Source organism: Chiroxiphia lanceolata, chromosome 3 (assembly GCF_009829145.1).
Source record: "Chiroxiphia lanceolata isolate bChiLan1 chromosome 3, bChiLan1.pri, whole genome shotgun sequence".
Lineage (NCBI taxonomy): Eukaryota > Metazoa > Chordata > Aves > Passeriformes > Pipridae > Chiroxiphia > Chiroxiphia lanceolata.
The window spans coordinates 31,735,067-31,757,265 of record NC_045639.1 but is presented as its reverse complement, the minus strand read 5'-3'; the positions used below and the strand labels follow the sequence as shown (position 1 = coordinate 31,757,265).

At 52.8% G+C, this 22,199-nt stretch overlaps 1 protein-coding gene across 1 annotated transcript; it reads left to right on the top strand.

Moving 5' to 3' along the window:
• The first annotated feature begins 1,255 nt into the window (after positions 1-1,255).
• On the top strand, positions 1,256-20,306 carry TMEM63B (transmembrane protein 63B). The gene is given in 23 exon segments (XM_032682883.1): positions 1,256-1,428; positions 2,033-2,114; positions 7,552-7,642; positions 8,443-8,480; positions 9,217-9,327; positions 9,329-9,357; positions 9,628-9,679; positions 9,952-10,060; positions 10,611-10,681; positions 11,461-11,541; positions 11,656-11,779; positions 11,873-12,006; positions 12,151-12,288; positions 12,424-12,577; positions 12,843-12,949; positions 13,689-13,775; positions 15,282-15,349; positions 15,488-15,648; positions 15,810-15,915; positions 16,051-16,218; positions 16,359-16,474; positions 16,702-16,782; positions 17,804-20,306. Coding segments are annotated over 22 exon segments (2,238 nt in total). The 5' UTR covers positions 1,256-1,428; positions 2,033-2,079; the 3' UTR covers positions 17,981-20,306.
• Positions 20,307-22,199: the final 1,893 nt, after the last annotated feature.

Here is a 22,199-nt window from a genome sequence, read left to right as displayed (position 1 = left end):
CTTGAAGGGCAGGGCTGGTGGGATGAGAGGCTGAAACCAGCGCAGGGCAGTGATGGTGGTAGCTTTCTTATCCTTTGGGCAAGTGATGGCTCTTTTGCCCAGCCCACCAGGATGACAATTTCTGGGCAAGAAACCCCTGAACATTGCCCAGAATGCTACTGTGCTACCCAGCCTTTCTGCACTGTTCATAGTAGTAGTGAAGGATTTGGGGTGGTTTGTGCATGCTAGATAAGAGGAATGGCTTAGGGATCAGCAGCCTGAGTAGATCTTCCTGTTATCACTGTTCCTTTTTAGAGCTGATGGGATTTTTCTTTCCCCTGTTCCACAGAGTGGTTGTGTTTCTGCTATTAGTGTGTCCTTTTAAGAGACCATCTCCAATGATGTTCAATTTGCATTTATCCATTCCTAGCATGGTCTTCTCTGTTGTTTCCCATGGAGTTGCTCTGTACAGGAGGAGGATCTCCCCATGTCCAAGCAGTGATGCTGACACTGCATGCCACTGTGGGCCTTGTAACAGTTTGGGGAGGCACTGAAATAAATAAAATATTTGACCAGTAAATAGTGGAGGCCTAAGCCTCCTCTCTGCCCTGTGTGGTTCCATCTAAATGCATCCAAATCAGATGATGGAAAGAAACCAAGCAGGGGGTGGGACCAAACCCCTGATGGGTACCCTGGGAGCTGAGGCTGAGGCCTCAGTAAGCAGAGGGTGAATGATTCAGCCTAATAAAGCTAATGGCTTTATGCAGGCAGGCAACAGGAAAATTGTGGGATCATGATGCAGCAGCTGTCCCATAGCAGTTTGTTTCCATCATTTCAGACGTGATTTCATGCTCCACCAACCCCACCCTTTTGTTCTTTCCTGTACCTAATATTCTCCCTGCTGAGAGCGGGGAGATGAGACACTGTGTTCTCAGGAAGAAGAGTAGTCTTTGGGGAAAGAGGTGCACCTGTATGGCATGAGAGCGGGCAAACAAGGAAGGGAGCTCTGTGGCTGTGCGTGGTGGGACCACAGCTGCTGAAGAACTTGTGGTCTTTAGTGCTCCCAGACTCAGCAGGCTTCTCCAGATGACCTGTCCCTGGACACTGGTCCCAGGAAAATCCTGTAGCGCAGAGAAGCCGGAGCTAGTGGGCAGGTTGGCCCCCTAATTCCAGCAGGGCTACATTGTCATCCAGCTGGCACTGGATGGTCGCGTCTAACCAACTGTTATCTCTCCTTTTCCTCAGGGAAGAACGATGAAGCTGTAGAGATGCTTCCTACGTCATTGCCACCCTGGGCTCAACAGGGGCCACCTGCAAAGCCTCCACCATGCAACAACACCAACAGCACCAAGGACTATTGCTACAGTGCCCGCATCCGCAGCACTGTCCTGCGGGACTGCCCTTCGGCGGGGTGCCACCGTCCTAGCCCTTGACTTTATGTGCTTTCTTGTAAGTCGTGCCTGCTGTTTCTTCAGCAGCTTCTCCCCTAATTAACCAAGAACGGATGACTGTGGTCAGATGGTTAGAATTGAGGGCCCCAAATGCCATCTCTGACTTTGCTGATGGATAACTTTCTGTTGCCCTGATCATGTACCTAGCCACTGTGGGCTAGCCACTATTGACATAACCCAATGCAACCACATGAGCCTCATGGAAGGTGTGGCAGCCCTATAGGAAGTGGGCCAGTCCTACATCCCAAACTCCCACCTTATGGTGCCAAATTCCTGCAACTTTACCAACCCCAAAGGCTTTGCTTGTTCCTCCTTAGAAACTGTGGGACCAAAGATGCTGTAGCCATAATTTCAACTCCTAGAGACCTCAGGCCGTTGATCTGTGAGGCTACCTTAGTTACTGTGTGTTGCATCCTGCACCTCTGCCTCTACAACCATCCAAGATAGTCTGATTAACAGTCCTGGGGAACTTGTGCTGTCCTGCAGTCTCAGTGTGCTGTTAGCTGAGGACTCTGTCCCTCCTGTTCCCGTGCTCTGCGTGCAGAGGCAAGACAGAGTTGGACAATGCCTTTTCTCACAGCTTCTCTTTTGGTCTCTTCCAGGTACTGTTGTTTGTCTTTTCAATTTTGCGGTAAAGTTGCTTGGGACTATGGACGCCTGGCCCTGGGTGACAGATGCTGACAGGTATGCATGGGAAAGGGGCAGGGAAATAAGGTATGAGTGGTACCCTTCTTTTCCACAAGGCAGAAGAGAGAGATCCCATTGTGTGTGCCTGTGCAGCTGAGGAGGAAAAGGCAAACGTGCCGGTTGCATCCCCTGAGCTACTGGACAGGAAAAAATTCCCTGCTTACTGGCTTTTTTTCTTACAGCATCCTTCTCCCAACACATGGAGTGGTCCCCACTGGCTCCATATCACCTATGTCCCCTACAGTGACAGAAGTGTGCAGGGCCCCTTACAGAAGAACAGCAGATGGAAGGAGGATAGAGGAACATGAAGTCAACAGGAAGGGTGAGGGCTGCCACAGTGAAGGCTTTGTTAAGCCTCTGAAGGTGTCTTTGTGACTCTGCTGCGTGCAGTTCTTGTTAAGAGCACTTGAAAGTGGTGTGCTGTATTTTCAAGTGCAGTATTGCTGTGCTGACGTGAGTTTAGCTCGCATCCCAAGTGCTGAGGAATGGGTTTGGATGTGGATCCTTCCCGCCTGGTGCATTTGCGGGCTCCAGTATCTGTCAGGAAAAACCAGGGCCCATTGTGGATGGCAGCTCCATAGCAGAGTGAGATGCAGTTCTAGTCTTTGCTGTCAGCAGCAGGAAGGACAGTGATTATTTTGTTCCAGTGCAGAAGTAAGGAACTTTCCTTGACTGAGCTAGAGGGGTTGTGCATGTAGTCCAGCTTTCTCCAGGGGAGAGATTTGCTGTGCCTGTGGTGCTTTGTGACATGCTGGAGGCAAAGTGTGGCTTCTGAAGGCTGGCTATGGTAGGTTTTTCCTTCATCTTAATCAGCTCCGTGAACTCATTTTGCCCAAAGGCTCGGATGGGGCTGAGCTCTAGCCACTTTGGTTCCTTTGACAATACCAGATCAAGTAAGCTGCTCTTCAGCACTCCCATGCACAGCAGTGGAAAGAGTAAGAGTAATTTTTTTTCCACCATTGACAGCAGGAACTCCTCCTGGTTTAGATAAGTGGCCCTCAATAGGGTTAGATAGCAGCTGTAGCTGTGTCCTTGTGGCTCTTCTGTCCTTCCTCTCCTGGCCTGGTTGGGGAAATCAGCCTTGCAGAGGCAGTGCAGGGAAAATGAGGAGAAAGGGATAAGCCATATAAGACCTCACATGCAGAGGGCAGCCACTTCTCAGGGTTTTAAACAATCTGGACCCAGGTGCTGACTGGTAGCTACAGGGGCTGCACAGCTCTGGCCTCCAGTGAGGAAAGAGGGCTGGACTTTCTTGGAGGCAATGCTTGAGCACCTTGGGTGTAAGGGAATGGGAAGCCAGTGGCTGTAGGCAGAAAGGCAGAGGGGTGCCAGCTGTTTGGAGAGGGAGAGCCGATAAGCACAGGGGGATGGGACAGCATGACCATGGTAAGGGCTGTGGATCAACAGGACCGGGATTCCAGGGAGAAGCCCCTGCTGCTTGGCCCATCCATGGGGTAGGATGAGAATTTTGGGAGAGTGGGATGCAAATGGGTTGGTTGCCCTGGATGGAAGAAGACACGGATGGGGAACTCAGGCAGCAGCCAGGCAGTCCAGACAGGTTCTCTCCTATGCCCTCAGGAGCTCCCTGCGATGTCCATGGTGTGGAGCCAGGCCACCTTCCCAGTGAAGCCAGCTTCCCCTTAGCTGGCAGCAAACCATTCTGCCCTGGGCCCAGTGGGGGCTCTGGATCCAGAGGCATTGCTGGGCTCTGGAAGGAGGATCTTCTCCAGCCTGCCACTGGCAAGGTTTCTTTCTTCAGGATTATATGGAGCTGTGTTGGGTGCATAGCTCCCTATGAAAGAGGAAACCCAGCACCCTACCTCCCTGGTTGTAACCTCTCCCTTTCTGTTTCTGTGCCCCCAGGCGCCGACGCTGGGAGACGGAAGAGAGGAGCGGGAATAGTATGTGTTTTTTTCAGGGTCTCAGTTCTTCTCTCTTTCTTACTCACAACCTCTCTCCTTTTCTCTTGCAGTTTTCTGTCTTGCTCTGAACTAATCTAAATGGCTGGAAGTTTGGGCATGGATTTGTGCCTCTTGGTGGATTTGTGCTTTTCTCTTTCCCTCCCCTTTGTGTCATCCACTGCCACAGCTGAATGCACCTGGTTTTCCCCTTAAATGCTCCCTGAGGACAGCAGTACCAACGAGCTCCTAGTCCTGGCCTGGGCAGAGGGTGCCTATCGCACACCCTGCTCTATCTGCCTGTGTCCAGCTATCCTGCCTTATGATGGAAGAAAACAAACCTGATTATCTGAGCCCACAGCATGCTCAGGTCACCCAGGTGCAGGGGAGGCTCCTTTGCCTGGTCCCTCTTGTGCCAGGATGCCACAAGGCTGTTCCCATGCCAGCTGCAAGGATAGCTGGGTACACCAGAGAGGATCTGGCAAGATTTCTCTGGCTTTTTAACCCTTGAGGCTCATGGGACTAGGGCAATTGTTGGCCCTTGTCCCTTGCCACCCTACCCCTGTGCCCAGCAAGGCAGCACCTTTGATTTTTCTCTCTTCCCCTGCAGAATAAACTTCCTGAGAGCATCCTTCAGCACCTTGGCCCGTCATTGCCCATAAGCCCTGCCATGGACTGTCCCTCCCTGCTTTTATCTCTTTCTTGCTGCTTTCAGCCTGAGAAAGAGCATTGTCCATGCCTTACTTACGGCTGGATGGTTACATGCTGCAGAGGAGGTGACCAGCTGGCAGTGCAGAGCCTGCAGTGGTTGCTCCAGCCACGCTGATTTGTGTCTGAGGCCAGGGCAGCAAGCTGCAGCCTCACTTCTCACTTGCAAAGCCTCACCACTTGCAAAGCAGGGGCCTGCTACGCCTTAAGAGGATACAAGAATGCTCTTATTTTTGTAGGTGCTCCTTGCGCTCGGTACGCAGAGCAATTGAAATTGTGAAAATGGAACTGACGGTAGCTGTGGTACATGGCACAGAGGGGACATCTCGCTCATGCCTTGAGTGCTTAACTTAGTGGGTTGGCCCTGCATCAGATGTGTCTGGCAACTTCTTACTGCTAACACATTGTGAGGGGAGATGGGCAGAGCCATCATGCATGAGGCTTTTTGGGGGCCCCACTTCAGTTGTCATCATGAGTGCTTGTCTCTTTCCAGGGGGACTGCTTCTTCCTGCTCCTCTTCTTCATCTTGAGCTGCTGGAACAAATCTGCTGACACACACACCATACATACCACCCCCAAACCTATTGCTTGAGTTGGGATAGCGTTGGTAGCCAGAAGCTTTCAAAAACCTGTGAAGCTCAGTGAGGAGCCTCATTCTGGCTGTGCTCCTCCAAGGTTGATGGCACCTTCCCATCCCAGCTGTTCTCCGCTGGGGTGCAGTGACAGGTGGTTAGGAACACACTATGTCACCTGATGCTCCCAGGCCTTGAATGTACATCGCTCTTTGTGGGGAAGGGCATCCTCCTCTGATGTTCCCTTTTCATGAGAACCAGCAAGTACCCTTGTCCTGCCACTTGCCAGAGCTTGCAGTAGCCATCGACAGTCTTAAGTGGTGACTCAGTCTGCACTGGGAGGTTGTAGCAAACTATACCTGCACCTCTGTGTGTGAGGGAAGTGATCACAGAGCCCTGAGAGGCTTGCCACCCATGCAGCCACCTTCAGCCTCACACTGCGGCAAGCCCTTTCCATGGCATGCCTGGCCTCCCCTCTGAGAGCCTGTGATTCCCTTGGTCTGAGGATGTTCATGCCTCAGACACTGTACTACTCCTTCCCTGGGCAGGTCTGCACCGAACTCAGGACATCGTGCAGGGTCCACCTTAAACTTGTGATTTAGGGCAGGTCTTGTTTCCACCCACTCGCGTTAAAAAGTCTTCATCCAGATGCAGGAGATCCGTCTTCAGCGTTCCATCCTGGGAAGGTTTGGCATCCTCTGTCTCCTCAGCACTGCAGGTCATCATGATTATTGTCTCAGCATCCCCCTGCACGGAGCTGAGTTATCCTGGTCGTTTCATAACATTGCACTCCTCTCAGTTGTTCCCTCCAGTGCAACTTCTGCTCTGCCCTCTGCCTTTTCAGTACTGAGAAGCCAAAAGCACACAGTGTCATCACACAATGTCATCTTGCTGGGCTCTCCCTCGGGCTGTGCACAGCAGCAATTCACCCTCACTCCATGTGCCCAGCTGCAAGGCATTTCAGTTTAAAGGGCTGAAGGTCTGAGAGCTGGGTTGAAGCTCACTCTGTCCCTCCAGCAGAGCAGGGTGTTGGGCTCTGGCAGTTGCAAGGTTGCACACTGCTGTCTAGTCTGCACTGCTGTAGTCCCCTGACTTCAGCTAATCTCCTTTTCCTCTCTCTTGTTACTTCCAGCTAGGGACTCAGCAGGTGCTGCTTGCTCTGAAGGAGGCTACATGTCCCATCCTCTTTCCTCAACAGATTCACAAGGGTCTCTGCTTGTTCTCCTTCCCTTAGTATCGTCTACCTCATATCTAGCACTTGTCTCTCAGCAGCTGCACTTCTTGGTGTTCTTGTCCATCTGATCCTCCTTGAGCCTGTACTGATTACAGGGAGACCATGTTTTCATTTGATTTTTTTTGCTTTGTTTCTAGCCTTCATGTCACGCCAATCTCTTATGGCACCTCTGAGGTCCCAGCCTGCTGTTGTCATTTTGCGAGTGCTATTTAATTGAGGTCTCGGGACCATTTCTTGCTCCTCTGTCAGCTTCCCTCTGCCTCCATTTGTAGAGAGGGCTATTGTCAGTCTTGGATGCTTCTGCTGCAGGTTTTTCATCTAGGTCTCTGCCTCTGCCCACAGTAAAGTGGTCTGGGATATTCACCCTTTTGCCCATCCTGTCCTTTAGCATGTGGGCATTCACTTCTAGCTGTCTGCCCCGCTCCTACTCAAAGGATTTCCAGGCAGGAGGCTCAGCTGAAGCTGTGGAGCAGGTTCGTGCTGAGCCTGGCTCCAGGCAGCTGCATTCTTCCTCACTGCACTGAGCACTAAGGGTGAGGAGAACGGGTGTAGCAGGACGCAGCCCACCAGACTCCCACCCTTCCACTTCCTGAAGGCAGTGAGGCCCTCCAGGACAGGAGCCACTGTCAGTGCCTCTCTGGCCATGCCAGAGGGCTGCAGCACCCTCTGGTTCTCCCTTCCTCTCCTTTGTCTAAATCCTGTGTTAAACAGACCTCATCTCTCCTCTGTGGCACCCTCTGCCAGCTTCTCCTTGCAGGGGCTGCCACATAACGTGGGTGCCTCTCAGAAAGGTGCTGAAAAATAGATCCATGGCCAAGCCCGTGGGGTTTGTCAGTCTCCTCATGCCATCTGAGGAGGGGTCTCGTTTACCAATACCTCTGCTCTCTGATCTTGTCTCTCTTCATCTCACCTGGTGCAAACTGATCTGAATTAACCTCTCGTCTCCTGGGTGCTCTTGGTTCCTGGCCAGGCTGCCTCCTCACATTCTAACTTTCTCCCTCGCCTCCCACTTGTCATTTTAGCGTAGCCTCCGCCCTGCATTCTGACAACCATGACCGCTACGAGCGCCTCACCTCCGTCTCCAGCTCTGTGGAATTCGACCAGAGGGACAATGTGAGTAGCAGCAAGAGTCAGACGCTTTACCTTTGAGTGGCCAGGAGCCCACAGCTTGGCTGAACAAAGGGCTCTTCAGAAGAACCACTTTTTGCCCATTCCTGGGCCTTAAGTCTCACACCTTGTAGTGTGTGAGTATGGTGTGCAGCTCAAGGCTACATAACTATGCAGCTTCTAGATGTTTGCTTAAATAAATAGGCTGTACATCCCTGTGACTTAACAGACACTTGTCCAGCCTATAATCTCAGCATTACAAACACTACTTACTTGACAGCTTCTCCTCACACTGCAGTCTACCTCTACTGCAGCTTTCCTTGCTAAAGGGGAAGGCACAGTTCAGATAACAGGGGTGTGATGGATGGGGGGTAAAGCTCCCCTAGGTGTCCTTTGAGGAGCAGTGCCTTGGCCCAGCCTGCCTTACTAGTCCCTGCAGAGCTTCTCTTGTCCAGGATGATGACTAAAGTACCTGTATGGTAAATTTTCTGGGTGTCCCTAGGCAGTGAAGAGCTCCCATGTTAGCCAGGAGCGTATGGGTTGCCTGGGAGGTTGAACTGCCAGTTGGTAGGGGACAACCACACGGCATAGTCCAACCTGTGCTGTGCTCCATGGAGTAGCACTGTCACCTCCTTCACCTTGGCCCATCTGTGGCTCTGCACATCTGTGTGCTCGTGGTCTGTCCCCTTGAGCCAAGTCAGTGAGAGTGCAAGGACACCAGCCTAGTCACCAGAGCCTTTGAAGGAGGGACCTGGGATAAGGGAACACAGAGTGATGTGAGACTGTCCTGTCTTCTTTTTGCACAGGGTTTCTGCTCCTGGCTAACAGCCATCTTCAGGATAAAGTAAGTGCCCTAGGACCTTCCTGAGGGACCGATGTGGGGAAGGAGGGGCATTGTGGGATTGTTGGGCCACCCAGTGCAGTACAGCTGAGTGAAGTCACTGCCCTTCCTGCAGCCCCCTCTCTGGAAGAATACAAGCAAAGATGGGACTAGATGAGGAGTCTTAAAGGCAAAATAAGGTCACAGAGTGAATGATAGAAGAGCACCCAGCCGAGGGCTCCTCCACCTCAGTCCCATCTCAGAAACACTGTTCACTGCTCTGCAGAGATTCTCCTGTCCCTGGGACTCCTGCTAGGGGCACTCCTCTGGGGAATGGCTATGAGGAGGGGACAGCAGAATGCAGGAAGATGCCCTCAGCATAATGATGCTCAGAAGTAGTCTCCTAAGCATTTCCTGGCTTCAGAGTGCTCTGGGATAGCATCAGCCATCCTATATCTTAGCAGAGAAGACAAGGCCCACCTAAGAGTATAAGGTGGGGTTTGTGTGTGTCCAGCTACCTGTCCTGGGGAACAGAGGGCAGAACCATGGGGTGTGGGCCTGAGTAAGCATTGCACAGGCAGGTTTCTGCCCAGGCTGGTTCAAGGCTGAGTGCTGGGCTCCCTACCCTGGAGCCTAGTTACAGCTCTGTAAGGCAGAACCAGGGGTGCTGTGTGGGCTTAAATCAGGAGGGGAGCAGGCCTTTTCCCCAGCACTTGAGGGAATGTAGAAAATTGCTTGACAGCCTTTCTCTCTCTGGCAGGGATGACGAGATCCGGGACAAATGCGGGGTTGATGCAGTGCACTACCTGTCCTTCCAGAGGCACATCATCGGGCTGCTGGTGGTCGTGGGTGTGCTCTCTGTGGGCATCGTGACCTGTCAACTTCTCAGGGGACCTGCTAGGTGAGAGCAAAGAGCCTTTGGCTTGGCTGGGGGAGCTGCTTTCAATACCACGTTCCAGACAGCTGGGTAGCAGTGGAGAGCAGGATAGGACTAACACAGACAAACCATGACTGCTGCCTCACTTTGAGTGTAGAGCAGCCACGGGGTCATCCCAGGCAGCTTTGGTTTTGAAGTATTCTGCAGGTGAGATTCCTGCCATAGTTCATCCCAGTGGTGCTCTGTGCCATTCCATATAACTGAACGTGCTTGTGTCTGGCTCTTTCTCCCTAGAAAACAACGCCTACAGCTTTGGGAGGACAACAATTGCTAACCTGAATTCTAGGTATGTATAGGCAGGGGTAGGATGGATAACTGAGGTTGTCAGGGGGTGTTTTGTAAAGGTTCATGTGCTGCAGAGCCTCACCTCCTTGAAGGCTGCATTTCTGTCCTTGCTGTGAGGCTACTATCCCTGCTCCACTTTCTAAGCTGAGCTCCTGGAATCTGGTTGTAAGGCATGTGTGTGCTCGTGGCTCCAGTGCCTTCAGGGCCTGACCAGCCACACACAGACTTGTAGTCACAACCCTGCATTTACCTTTGTGGTCTCCCTTCTAACAGGAATCACCTGCTGTGGTTGCACACCATCTTTGCCTTCCTGTACCTGCTGCTGACAGTGATCAGCATGCGCCGGCACACCTCCAAGATGCGCTACAAAGAGGATGACTTGGTGAGCAGGATCTGGCCACTCTCTCAGGCACATTTTCCTATGCCCTCTGGTCAAGTCAGGTAGCCTTGGAGAGAGTGCTGAGCACCTCATTTCCCACAGTAATTTGGGACTGTCATGTTTTGGCTGTTCTTTTATTCTACCTAGCCAAAGGCAGATTGCCTCCAGAGAAGCAGCTCTGACTGCCTGTGGGGAAACAGGAGAGGCCTGCACTGGGTAAATATATGGAAGGACCCCATTCTTCCTCAAGAGTGCTGCAGTGGCTTTTGCCTTCTTCATTTCTTAAGGGTAGCCCTGTTTCTGTTCAGGCAGCTGTAGTATAAGTCCCTAGCCTCTCAATCTGCGGTGCACCAGGATACAGGATCACTACAGCTAGTGGAAGCATAGAAGAGGGGGAGTCCTGGTTGCCAGAAGTGATGAGGCTGCCCTTTTTCATCACTCACTCAGGTTTTGGGAGAGGGTTTGCTGCAGTCTGGTCTTTTACACCATCCACACCTACCTGCCTCCTTTCTTTCTTTTTTTTTCTTTCTTTCCTTTCTTTTCTTACTTCCAGGTTAAGCGAACTCTCTTCATCAATGGGATCTCAAAATACGCTGAGCCAGAGAAGATCAAGAAGCATTTTGAGTGAGTTTCACTGTGTCCCCAGAGACTGCTCCATAACAGGGAGTAGTAGTGCTAGTTTTACCTGGAATAGCAATAATAGAGAACACTAGGCAAAATTGGCGAATGCCTTTATTTTGGGCCTCTTGCTGTTATTTTTCTGCTAAATTTTTACCTGAATGTGCAGTATCCTTGGTTTTGTGCCTTGGGATATGCCCAGCTATCTCTTGCAGAGCCATAGGGGGTCAGTGTAGTAAGCAGTGGACAGGGCATGTCCTGAGATGTGGCCTAGTTCAGAGATGAGACACAGGCAGGAGGCGCTCAAGCAGTTCCTATGGGATGTTGTGCTGCTGCCCTGATCACAGTCCCTGTAGAAGGTATATAATTTTAACAAAAAAATTAAGTTCCTCTTCTGTCAGAATCTCAATGAACTCTCAGGGCCATGTTTAGAAGCACCATGGGTAGAAGAGAATTGCCTTTAACCTTTGTGAACCATTCTGCCTCTTTCTGACCCCAAGCCTGTGAAAGCAGAGAGGGAGTGTAGGGTCAGAGAGGCTCTGTGCTGCTACAGAGCAAAAGTCCAGAGAGGCTCCTTGTGCCAAAGGCCAGAGGATTTAGCGTTTGCCCCACGTGTTGCTTCTGCTATAAGGGTAGAGAGCCTGCAGGCTCTCCTGCAAACTCTTGGTATGTGTCATGACACTCAGCCCAGGACACTCTTCTTGGGGCAGGAGAGAAGTCCTGGATTTGCTTGAGAGTATGGCCTTTGGAGCCAGGTGTGATTAACTGGTGCTCCTCATCCACAGGGAGGCCTATGCCAACTGCACTGTCCTGGAGGCCCGTCCCTGCTACGATGTGGCCCGACTGATGTTCCTGGATGCAGAGAGGTAACTCCTAGTTTGGGAAAGAAGGCAGAGTGGGCTAATGTTGCTGGCTCCCTCACAAGTCTGGTGCCACAGAGCTTTTCTGAGCCTTCCTTCCCTTCCACTCTCCTGTTTCAGGAAGAAAGCTGAGCGCGGGCGAATCTACTTCACCAACCTGAAGAGCAAGACCAGCCACACAAGCATGATCAACCCCAAGCCCTGCGGCCACCTGTGCTGCTGTGTCATTAGGGGCTGCGAGGAGGTAGGGGAAAGCTGGAGGTGTTGAGCAGGTGGAGCACATGGTGGCTTTGGTTGCCCGGATCATCTCCCCTCTGACCTCTGTCCTCCTGCTCAGGTGGAGGCCATCGAGTACTATACCAAGCTGGAGGAGAAGCTCAAAGACGATTACAAGCGGGAGAAGGAGAAAGTGAATGAAAAGCCTCTGGGGATGGCCTTTGTCACCTTCCACAACGAGACTATCACAGCCATGTGAGTGCAAAGGGTGCTGCCCTCGCCAAGAAGGTGACCTTTCCCAGCCATTGCCTTAAATCAGAAGAATGCCAGCACTAAGGCACCCCTCAGCCTGTGCCTGCCAGCCATTTGCATCAGCATGTCCTTCTTTCTCTTCTTCAGAATCCTCAAAGATTTCAATGCTTGTAAGTGCCAGGGCTGTGCGTGCCGTGGGGAGCCCAGGGCCTCCTCCTGCAGTGAGTCCCTCCATGTCTCCAACTGGACTGTCAGCTATGCCCCTGACCCACAGAACATCTACTGGTGAGCAGCTCTGTAGGGCTGACTGGGAGGGGGAAAGCCTTGGGCTGGCACCCCAAGTGCTGTTCAGACAGGCTAGGCTGTGGCATGGTATTCTACCCTGTGCAGCCATCTTGATGCCCTCCTTCTCCTTCCCAGGGAACACCTCTCCGTCCAGGGCTTCGTATGGTGGATCCGCTGCTTCGTGATTAATGTGATCCTCTTCATCTTACTCTTCTTCCTCACCACCCCTGCTATCATCATCACCACTATGGACAAATTCAATGTCACCAAGCCCGTGGAGTACCTCAATGTAAGGACTTCGGAAATGTGTACAGGATGGTTAGCATAGGAACCACCTCAAGGCACAACATCCCCCGCAGGGCTGATAGGCAGAGAGATTGTCAGCGTTCCCCATATTCTGTTGGCCTGACCATGAGGGAGGTGCCAAGCCTGCCCATGGTGCAGTGGCAGCCGCAGTGCTGGGGACTTGGCATTAGCAAAGGCAGCTGTACCTGTGGCTGGCACAAGAGCTGCAGCACCATGTAACACTGATTTCTTCTCTGCCTTGTTTGCAGAATCCAATCATCACCCAGTTCTTCCCCACCCTGCTGCTGTGGTGTTTCTCGGCTCTTCTGCCCACCATTGTATACTACTCTGCCTTCTTTGAAGCACACTGGACCAGGTAAGGACAGCCAGCACCTGTTCTTAGTCATACCAGCAAGCTGCCTGGTTGCTAGACACTTCTCACTGATGTAAAGCTCCTTGGTGCATCCTTCTGCTTGAACTTCTCTTCTGTGATTCTGTCTTCCACACCTGGGGACTGCTGTGGACAGCTATTCTGCCAGTCTTTAGCTGCTGTTGTGCAGCATGGTTGTCTGAGCAGACATAGGTCTACAAGAGAAAAAGCTGGGAAGAGTTGGGGCTGGTCACTGTGAGAAATGCTAGTAGAGAAGTCTTGGCTCAGGTGAGCAGGCAGGGGTGGCGTGCCTGTACCCATGTGTAAGTCATAGCTTTTCCAAGGGAAAATTGTTTCAACTGCTCCAGCTTCTGGCTACAGGGAAGGTATTCAAAGTGCAGATCACTAGAAATGAGCTGCTTGTGAGGCATATTCCCCACAGGACATGCAATGTAAGCTTTGTTTTCTGACCTCTGTTGCAGAGACTGATGGGGAGGTTGTCACCAGCTCTGAGGATTGCAGGTCAAGGGAGATGATTGCACAGCCTGTGAGACAAGGGGGAACTGGGACTTGGTAACAGATTTCAAACATGCCATAGGGAAAGGGGACATAATCATGTACCAGTAGTGGACAGGATGGGAATCAGATTAGAGATGGGGAAGTACTGATGAAATCCCATAGGAGCACAGCTCATGGGGCTGGTGGGGTGACAGTGAAAGGCTAATGGCTTCCTCTCTACCCTCAGGTCTGGAGAGAATAGGACAACCATGCACAAGTGTTACACCTTCCTCATCTTCATGGTCTTGCTGTTGCCGTCGCTGGGCCTGAGCAGGTAGGGGTGCTGGGAAGGCAAATGCAGAGACCTGGAGCGTGGGGAGGGTTGAGATGCACCCTTGCTTTTCTCCTGTTATATGCATTACATTCTTTCCTCACTGCACTGGTGCCCTGGCCACCATCCCCTTGGGAAAATGTGTTTGATTCTGGTCGGGGAGCACAGGCCAGACCATACATGTCTGGGTCTCCAGGACCTTACTGACTCAATCTGCAGATGCAGTGACGTGTGCCATGGTGTTACAAATAATGCAGCAAAAGTTGGCATGGCTGGTGGATGCATATGAAAAGTCCACTCAGGGTCTGCTGGTGAAGGAGGTGCTCCCCACTTCTGTGCTCAGTGTGCACTCTGAATTTTGCACAAAGCTACTGAATTCTCTATTTGAGCCAGAACTTGAATAGGTTGCACTGCCTGCCTGGGTGAGATAGTGGGTGTGCAGCACTGCTCATCTGTTTGGATGTGAGCCCCAAATCTCCTGCACAGTTTATAGAATTGCCGAAACTGCATCACGTGCCAGCCATTGGGTGGGCTTGCAGCACTGAACAGGGGCCAAGTAGGGGAACAGCGCGAGGAAGAAAAAACTGAGGAGTGGATGCAGGACAGGAAACTCTCACTTTCATAGTTTGTTCCTTACACACTGTGGGTGTAAAGCCCCAGGTCAAGCCACACTCTTCCCAGGTGACTTACTTACATTTAGACTCCAAGAGATTACACTCAACAGAACTCTTGCAGAGCCTTTAGTTCTTTAACACCTTGAATTCACATAAAGAGATACTACGTGCATTTCCTGAGAGACTTTTAATTTAGTGAGAAAACAGGCATTTTGGCAAAAGGTTTACAGGAGTAGCATACAACCAAGGAGAAGAATTTCACTCAAGCATCCAGCACACTACAACCACAACTTAAGTAAAATATAACCCATCAGTTTCAAGTTGCATGTAACCTTATAACTTAGGCAGGTTGGAAGATTTGCATTTTGACCATTAAAGAGACTGCTGGCCCTTCTGAGGAGTCAATCCCCCTGCTGTTGCCTCTGGAACTCTATATTCCACCAGTGCCAGAGGATGGGATGGTTTTATATCAAAAAATCAGAATTTAGGAAAATGGGATTTGTTTCTCCTAAGGGAAATCTACCTTTAATCTCTTATTGGAGGGTATTTTGTACCTAACCACATTCTTCTGTAGAGTCAGTCACCTGTTCCTTGCATGGATGTTGTACCCAAACAGAGAAGAGAGGAACATATTGATAGGATCAGGGCAAAGGGATAAGAACACACAAGCAGGAAGCTTTACATCCCTTTTTGAGTGCTACACTGTTTGGCTTTGTTTTGTTTTCCAGTGTCTGATTTACATAATTTCTGGTGACACGTCCCAAGAGGGAACAAAACAGTTTATGGTCAGAGCTTTCCATCCTTCTAGAGCAGCTTCCACATGTTTGCCATGTACATGTCTGTCTATTGCTGCTTCTGATGGTCCCTCTTTTCTTTTTGCCCTCCTATCCGACAGCTTGGATGTGTTTTTCCGCTGGTTGTTTGACAAAAAGTTCCTCGCTGAAGCCGCCGTGCGATTTGAGTAAGTGGAGTTGAGCAGAAAGACTTTCTTTACAAGGGGGAATGGTTCTTGTTGGCACCCGAAGGTACTGGGGGCTCCCAGCTGCTACCCTGCAAGGAGGGAGCTCCTCTTGTAGCCTGCTCTTGCTGCACCTCCCCAGGGTGTGTTCCTGCCAGACAATGGGGCTTTCTTTGTCAACTATGTCATCGCCTCTGCCTTCATCGGGAATGCCATGGATCTGCTGCGCATCCCTGGTTTGCTCATGTACATGATACGCCTCTGCCTGGCCCGCTCGGCGGCCGAGCGGAGGAACGTCAAACGAGTATGTACGGGGCTGAGGGGATGGGGTGTGGCCTGCACCCAGGGGGGACTGCTGCAGTGGACCCTGATGGGGCTCGCCCAGTGGTGTGTAGAACTGGGTGTGTTACACATACCCACTCAGCTCCCAGGGTCCTGCTGATGGGTCTCCATTCCCTCTTGCAGCACCAAGCCTATGAGTTCCAGTTTGGAGCTGCTTACGCCTGGATGATGTGCGTCTTCACTGTGGTCATGACATACAGCATCACCTGCCCCATTATCGTCCCTTTTGGTAAATGATACCACTCTGCCTCCTTGTGTCAGAGACAGAGAGGAGGCAGGAAGGCTGATGTGGGGGAGATAGACTCTCTCAGTCTAGGAAAGAAGCTGATTCCCCACTCTGCTGGCATCCTTCCCTTTCTCCTAGGGCTCATGTACATGCTGCTTAAGCACCTGGTGGACCGATACAACCTGTACTATGCTTACCTGCCTGCCAAGCTAGACAAGAAGATCCATTCAGGGGCTGTGAATCAGGTAGTGGCAGCCCCCATCCTCTGCCTCTTCTGGCTTCTTTTCTTCTCCACCGTGCGCATAGGTGAGCACTGGGCTGGGATGCCAGCCCTTGGCCTCCTAAAGAGCCACTTCCCTAGCCAGGCTCTGGTCCTGGCACCCCCCAGCCACGGAGCACAGTCACAATCCCTCTGACACCACCACTTCGGTTTTCCTTTGTCCCAGGGTTCCTGGCCCCCACTTCCATGTTCACCTTTGTGGTCCTCGTGATCACCATTGTGATCTGTCTGTGTCACGTCTGCTTTGGGCACTTCAAATACCTCAGCGCTCACAACTACAAGGTGAGGCAGAATGCTGGGTGTGGGACCCTCCTTCTTGAGAGGGCAGCTCAGCCTTAAAACAGCAGGGGCTCTGAGGGTGTCCCAGCCTACCCTTCAGCAGAGCCTTTCAACCCTGGCATCACAGAGGGCACAGTCACAAGGCTGTCCCTGCTGCCTGTGTGCTGCTCCTGAGGGGGGCAGCAAGCGTGTTGCCCTGGCAGTCTCTCAGTTTCTCCTTTCCTCTCCAGATTGACCACACAGAGGTGGATGCCATGGACAACAGGCAGAACGGGAGACCTGCTACTAATCTGCCAGCTCCTAAGTCAGCTGTGAGTCACTGTCCCCATCTCCATCCCCTGGCACATTCCTTACCTGGGTTTGGAAAGGGGGAGGTAACTCCCTGTCCAGGTACCTCACTCCTCACTTCTCATTTTTCTGAATCAGCGCTTGGATCCTCCCAGTGAGGGTGGGAGGCAAGTGTTGGGCATTGTGCCCCTCACTTGCTCTGGGTGATGAAGTGTAACCCCCCCCCACACCCCCTTTCCCACTGCTCCTCAGATGCTGTGCGTTTACTTTCTGCCTCTCTCTCGGCTGTGACAGTGAATCCAGCTGGGTCAGTCTCCCTTCTCATTCTGCATCTTTGCACGCTTGCTCGCCAGCAACGGCCGTCCCCACCAGGCTGGTCCTAGTGCCAGCGCAAAGGCGTCTCCATGGGCATTGCCTTGAAGGCCGTGGAAGTGCTTTGGGGACTCTCCTCTCCCCTGTCCAACTCTCCAAGATCCCAGAGGAGTTTTCCGAACTTCTCCTTGGCTCACTGGCTCATTCCAACTGCTTCCTTCCACAAGGTTTTTGCAGTTGGGGTCTATACAGAGCTGCAGAGATGGGGTAAAGCAGACCCTCTGCTTCCTCGGGAGAGCAGGGCTGGGGTGTGCACACGTAATCCAGGCTTCTTCCTAATCTCCATATACCTAAGGGCAGCAACATATCACCAAAAGGAGAATCCCTATAGGAGGGATTCTGAGGCAGAGCCTCAGAAGAACATGTCTGCTGGCAGAAAAGGCAGTACAGTTTTCCATGTGGGCTCCAAAGAGCCCAGCCCAGGTTCCCTGTCCCAGAATTCTGGGGTTTGGCACATCCAGTGTTGCAGAGCCAAGCCAGCCCCATTCTTACCCCCTCTCCTCTTACATCCCATTTAGTCTGGACCCTTCCTCATCCCCAGCGTATCACTAAGCTCAGCCTCGTGCATGGTGCTTTGTGTGTTGTGCTCTGCTGCCAGGAGGAGCTCCCTAGACTGACCTGTGTTTCTGCTCTCTCCCCACCCTTCTCCTGCTCCATGCCGGACCCTGACAGAAGTACATCGCCCAAGTGCTGCAGGACTCCTCGCCAGAAGGTGAAGCAACAGAGTCGGAGGAGCAGGGATCGGAGCAGGGATCGCAGGATGAGGAGCTCATCAATGCCGATGGCATGAACGACACAGATTTCCAGTCGTGTGAGGACAGCCTGATAGAGAATGAGATCCACCAGTAGGGACCTCAAAGGGTGGGAGGGGAAGGAGGCCCAGGAGCAGGGCAGGCTGTGCACATGGAGACCTGGGGAGAGGCACCTGAGGGTGCTGGCCGCTGCCCTTGCACGCCTGCCCCCCAGGGACACTGCCTTCAGTGAGGGCAGGGGCCCTGCTGCGAGCTCTCCATCTCCCTGCCCCTCCACCCCTCTGCCAGCCTGGCTGCTCAGCAGGCATGCTCTTTACTAGCTACCTTCTTCAACATGTCCCTGGACCCCAGAATCCTGGGGGCTTGAGAGGAAGGGGAATGAGACCCCCACAGTGCTGCCCTGGACCTGGAAGGCTGGGTGCTTTGTGGGAAGGGGCATAAGGGGAACATTTGGGGTCTTCTTAGCAGGCCACTTTGTCGCCTGCCGTCCTGGTGAGAAACACTAATAATTTATTAGATTTGCAGGAAAGTGATAAACAAAAAACTTTAATCAGTGTATTGGAAACCCCACCTAGGGAAGGGGGTGGCTTTTGTTGCACCTTCTCCCTGTGCTTGTGTGTGCCCTTTCTCAACCCCTTGCAGTATCCACTTGGTGGGGCATGCCAGGAGCTGGTCCAGGCATGGGGTTGTTACAGACTTCTCCCTCACCACAGGGATGGTAATAGCCTGGCTTCATGGTCAAGGGTGACATCATCCCAGGTAAGGGATGCAGGGTTGGCATGAGTTAGGCATCCCCCCACAGGATGAGGGGTGCTGAGGGCATTTCTTATGGGCAGCAGGAGGCGCAGGCAGCTCTCCCCCAGGTCCTGTCCTCCTCCCCCAGGTGCACAGGCAGGGGATTGCAGCATCATGTTAAATGGCATTTTTCTTTGCACATTTTACTCCTCTTTCAAAGAAATCAACCTGACCCCCATGTGGTACTGCAGCCTCCCTTTGCTGCCCTGTGTCTGCACAGCAGGGTCAGGCTTGGGGTGGAGGGGCTGTGATGGGGGTCTCCTGGGTGCTAGGGAGAGGGAGAAAGGGTCTCAGACTGCAGACCCTCAACACGCTGTGAGGTCAGCACTGCCTGGTTGTCATAGGGCCCCATGGGCTGCCTTCCTTGAGCTGCTGCAGGGTCTTCCCCAGCTGAGGTGGTCAAAGAGGGAGGGAGCCCTGGGAAAGCAGCCCTTGGGAGCCCTCTCCAACCAAGACCACCATCTTCAGGAGCACAAAAGCCTCATTGGGCTGCTGACTTTCTTCACCTGCCCTGACTGGTGTAGGCTCTCCTGCCGTCACCCAGCCAGAGAGGGGGGCTGTTCCTCTCCTACCTCTGCCCTTGCCCCCTCCCTGTTGATAGCTTTGTCCCAGAGGCAGGCAGAGAACAGGATGGATGGGAGAGGTGGACTGGAGCCCCTGGCACCTGCAGGGAGGACTGACCCTGTTTAAAGGCTCTTTGTGAGGTCTTTTGTGGTCAGGATCAGTTGCCCTCAACTGTCCCCCTTCCCCTTGTGTAAAATGTAAAGGAAAATAATAAATCCCCCTGCTATTTAGCTATTTTATTTCCCTCAACCCTGCCACCATCCTGTTTGGTGCTCATTGCAGACACTATCACCTCCCTTTGCCTGTCATCTGTGGGTGCTGCACCAGCTCGCTGCGGCAGTACCCTCCAGGGCTTCATGAGGCTGGGTGAAAGTGGACAGTCATTTACTTTTTCTATCACCCATGCTGGCCCTGGAGCTCCAAGCACTTTAATAGGCCTGAACAAGTGAAATGTCAGCCCTGCCCACCTCAGCTGCCAGGAAGGGTGGTCACATCCCATGGCTTTTTTCCCTCCTTGCCCCACTAGAGGAAGGGAGCCAGACACACAGAGAGCATGTGGGGGCTGTTACAAGGAGGATGTAGCTGACTTTCCTGTATGCCTCCTCTATAAGAATCCCAGGTCCAGAGGAAAGGGGATGGAGGGGAGGAGATGTGGGTCTTCAGTGCATGGGGAGGGCAGGCCACCCCAGCTCCTAGGGCTCAGCTGGGGCTGGAGCACACGTGGGTGCGAAGGAGCATGGTGAGAGTCGCCCATCCCCTCCAGCTATTGGCTAGGAATGAAATGAGCATGTGAGCTGATTACTCGCGGTCCACTCTCAGGCTGGGGCAGGGGGGATGTTGATCCTGCTTCCCTGTTCTTGCACCCACCTAGCCCTTGCCTCTGGTCCAGCAGGTGGGCTGGGATGCTCTGGTCTCTGTAGGTACGGCTATGGCCCGGGGCTGCCTCTGCGCCTGTCGGGGCTCTGCCCGTGCAGAGCTGTGTGTTCTGAGTGGCACTGTCTGTGTAGAGATGTGTATAATACCCTGTATATATTTGTGTACAAAAGAAAAAAGGAAAAAAAGGAGCTATTGTTCTTGAAGTCTTTTCTTTGTGGAACGGGTTGGGGGCTGGGACCTGGGAGGAGAGGACCCCAGCTGCAGCAGGGCTGCAGGAGCATGTGTGTTGCAAAAGGAGTGGGGGATCATGTGTGAGCACAAGCGCTGCCCTGCTGCCAAGAATTCAGCCCTGGATCACAGGCACTCCTGGCACAAGTGAGCTTTTCCTCTGGCTTGCAGAGGCATCACTGCGAAAAGCAGGTAGATGGGGAGCTGCATGCACTGAGGCTGGGAGGGGGGGGAAGATGATTTGGGAATGGTGTGGTAGGGGAGTTTTGCTGGTAGCTTCAATAGCAAATGTCAGCCCACCTCTACAGTCCCAGTAGCAAGTTCCATGTCTGCTCCTGCCATATCCATTCAGAAACTTAGACACCTGGTTTGGGTGGACAGCTAAGGCCTCTGGAGCACAGCTTGGCTGGGAGCACTTTCCTGACATGTGATGCTGCTTGTAGGTCAGCCATCCCGAGTGCTGGGCCAGCCCCCAGAATGCTCCCTGCTGCTCTCTCTGCAGGCTGGATCCAGCATGCTTCCCGGGCAGCTGCTGCATGCTCATTACATTGTGTACAGTGGCTGTTGCTCGGAGGACAGCACAATGGAGAGGCCAGGCCTGGGGCGGGCTGCTGAGAGATGGACAAGTGACCCCAGCTCTGTTCTCACCTTGCTGTGTTCAAGCCCCATAGCTTCATGTGCCAGTGGCGCAGCATCAGCAGGGGACAAAAGACTCTCCTCCTGGCAGCCCACAGCCAAAGGATAGGGAAGAGGCAATGCCTAAGAACAAAGAGAGCTGAAGACTGAAAGACAAACTGTGCCTGCTGCCAAGTCCCTGCAGCCATTGCTGCAAAGGGAAGTTTGAGGGAAGGAAACAATGAAATTGCACAGGTATTTGTGCAGGTGTTTTACGGAAACTGCTCCCAAGCACAGAGGGCAGGATGCAGGACAGCCTTTGTGACAGGATTATGTAGGAGCTGTCTCCTGCTCCAGGAATCAGCTGTGAAAGCAGCTTTGGAGGCCACTGAGGGGTAATAAGGGCAGGAGATAAACAGGAGAACGGGGTCACAACAAGGAGGGGCAGTGTCCTGGGTGGAGCTGAGTAGGCACAGTGGTCAGCAGTGGTCCAGGCCAGAGAAAAGCTGGAAGAACTGTTTGGGCACAAGTCCAAAGGAGGAACAAGCACAGGCAATGTGCTTGTTCCTGCTCCAGCCTCTTGCTCCTTGTCTGAAAGCACGGTGCTGCCTGCAGCTCCGTGCAGAGCTGGAGGGTGACCCCAGCAAGGAACCCCCTATATCCCAGCCTGCAGGCACTGACACAGCTGCCTTTGGCTGAGGAGGAGAGGGAGCAGCCCCTGCAACAACCCAGAGCAGGGCACCCAGAGCCTCTTTTACACCAGGGCAGGCAGAATAACCTGCCTGTGACAGGCTCTCCTAGGTAGGGGGATGGGACAGCGCAGCTCTGGTGGGTGCTGGCCAGGACTGCAGTGGTCCCTTTTGGATGTGGCAGCAGGACCATACTACAGCCAGTTTTATATGTCCTGGTTGCCTTTCCCACAGGCAAGGGACACAGCTCCTATACCCGTGTGCAACCTGCTCCCTGCTTAGCAAGGATTTACCCCCTGGAGCAAGGCACAGTGAGTTAGGAAGCAGGTGCTGTGTGAAGCCTGGGCTCCCACAGGCTCAGTGCCAGCTGCTGCAGTGAGGCTGTACGGGCACGGCCTCCCCAGCTGCAAGTGGGCACCAGAGGAGAAGGAGCCCCATGGTTGCTGGGATCATCCTGTCCAGCCCTGACAGCAGAAGGATGGCAGTGCAGAGCTTCTTTCCTTGGGATGAGGTTGAGCTGAGCTGGTCAGGCCAGGCCAGGCCATGCTA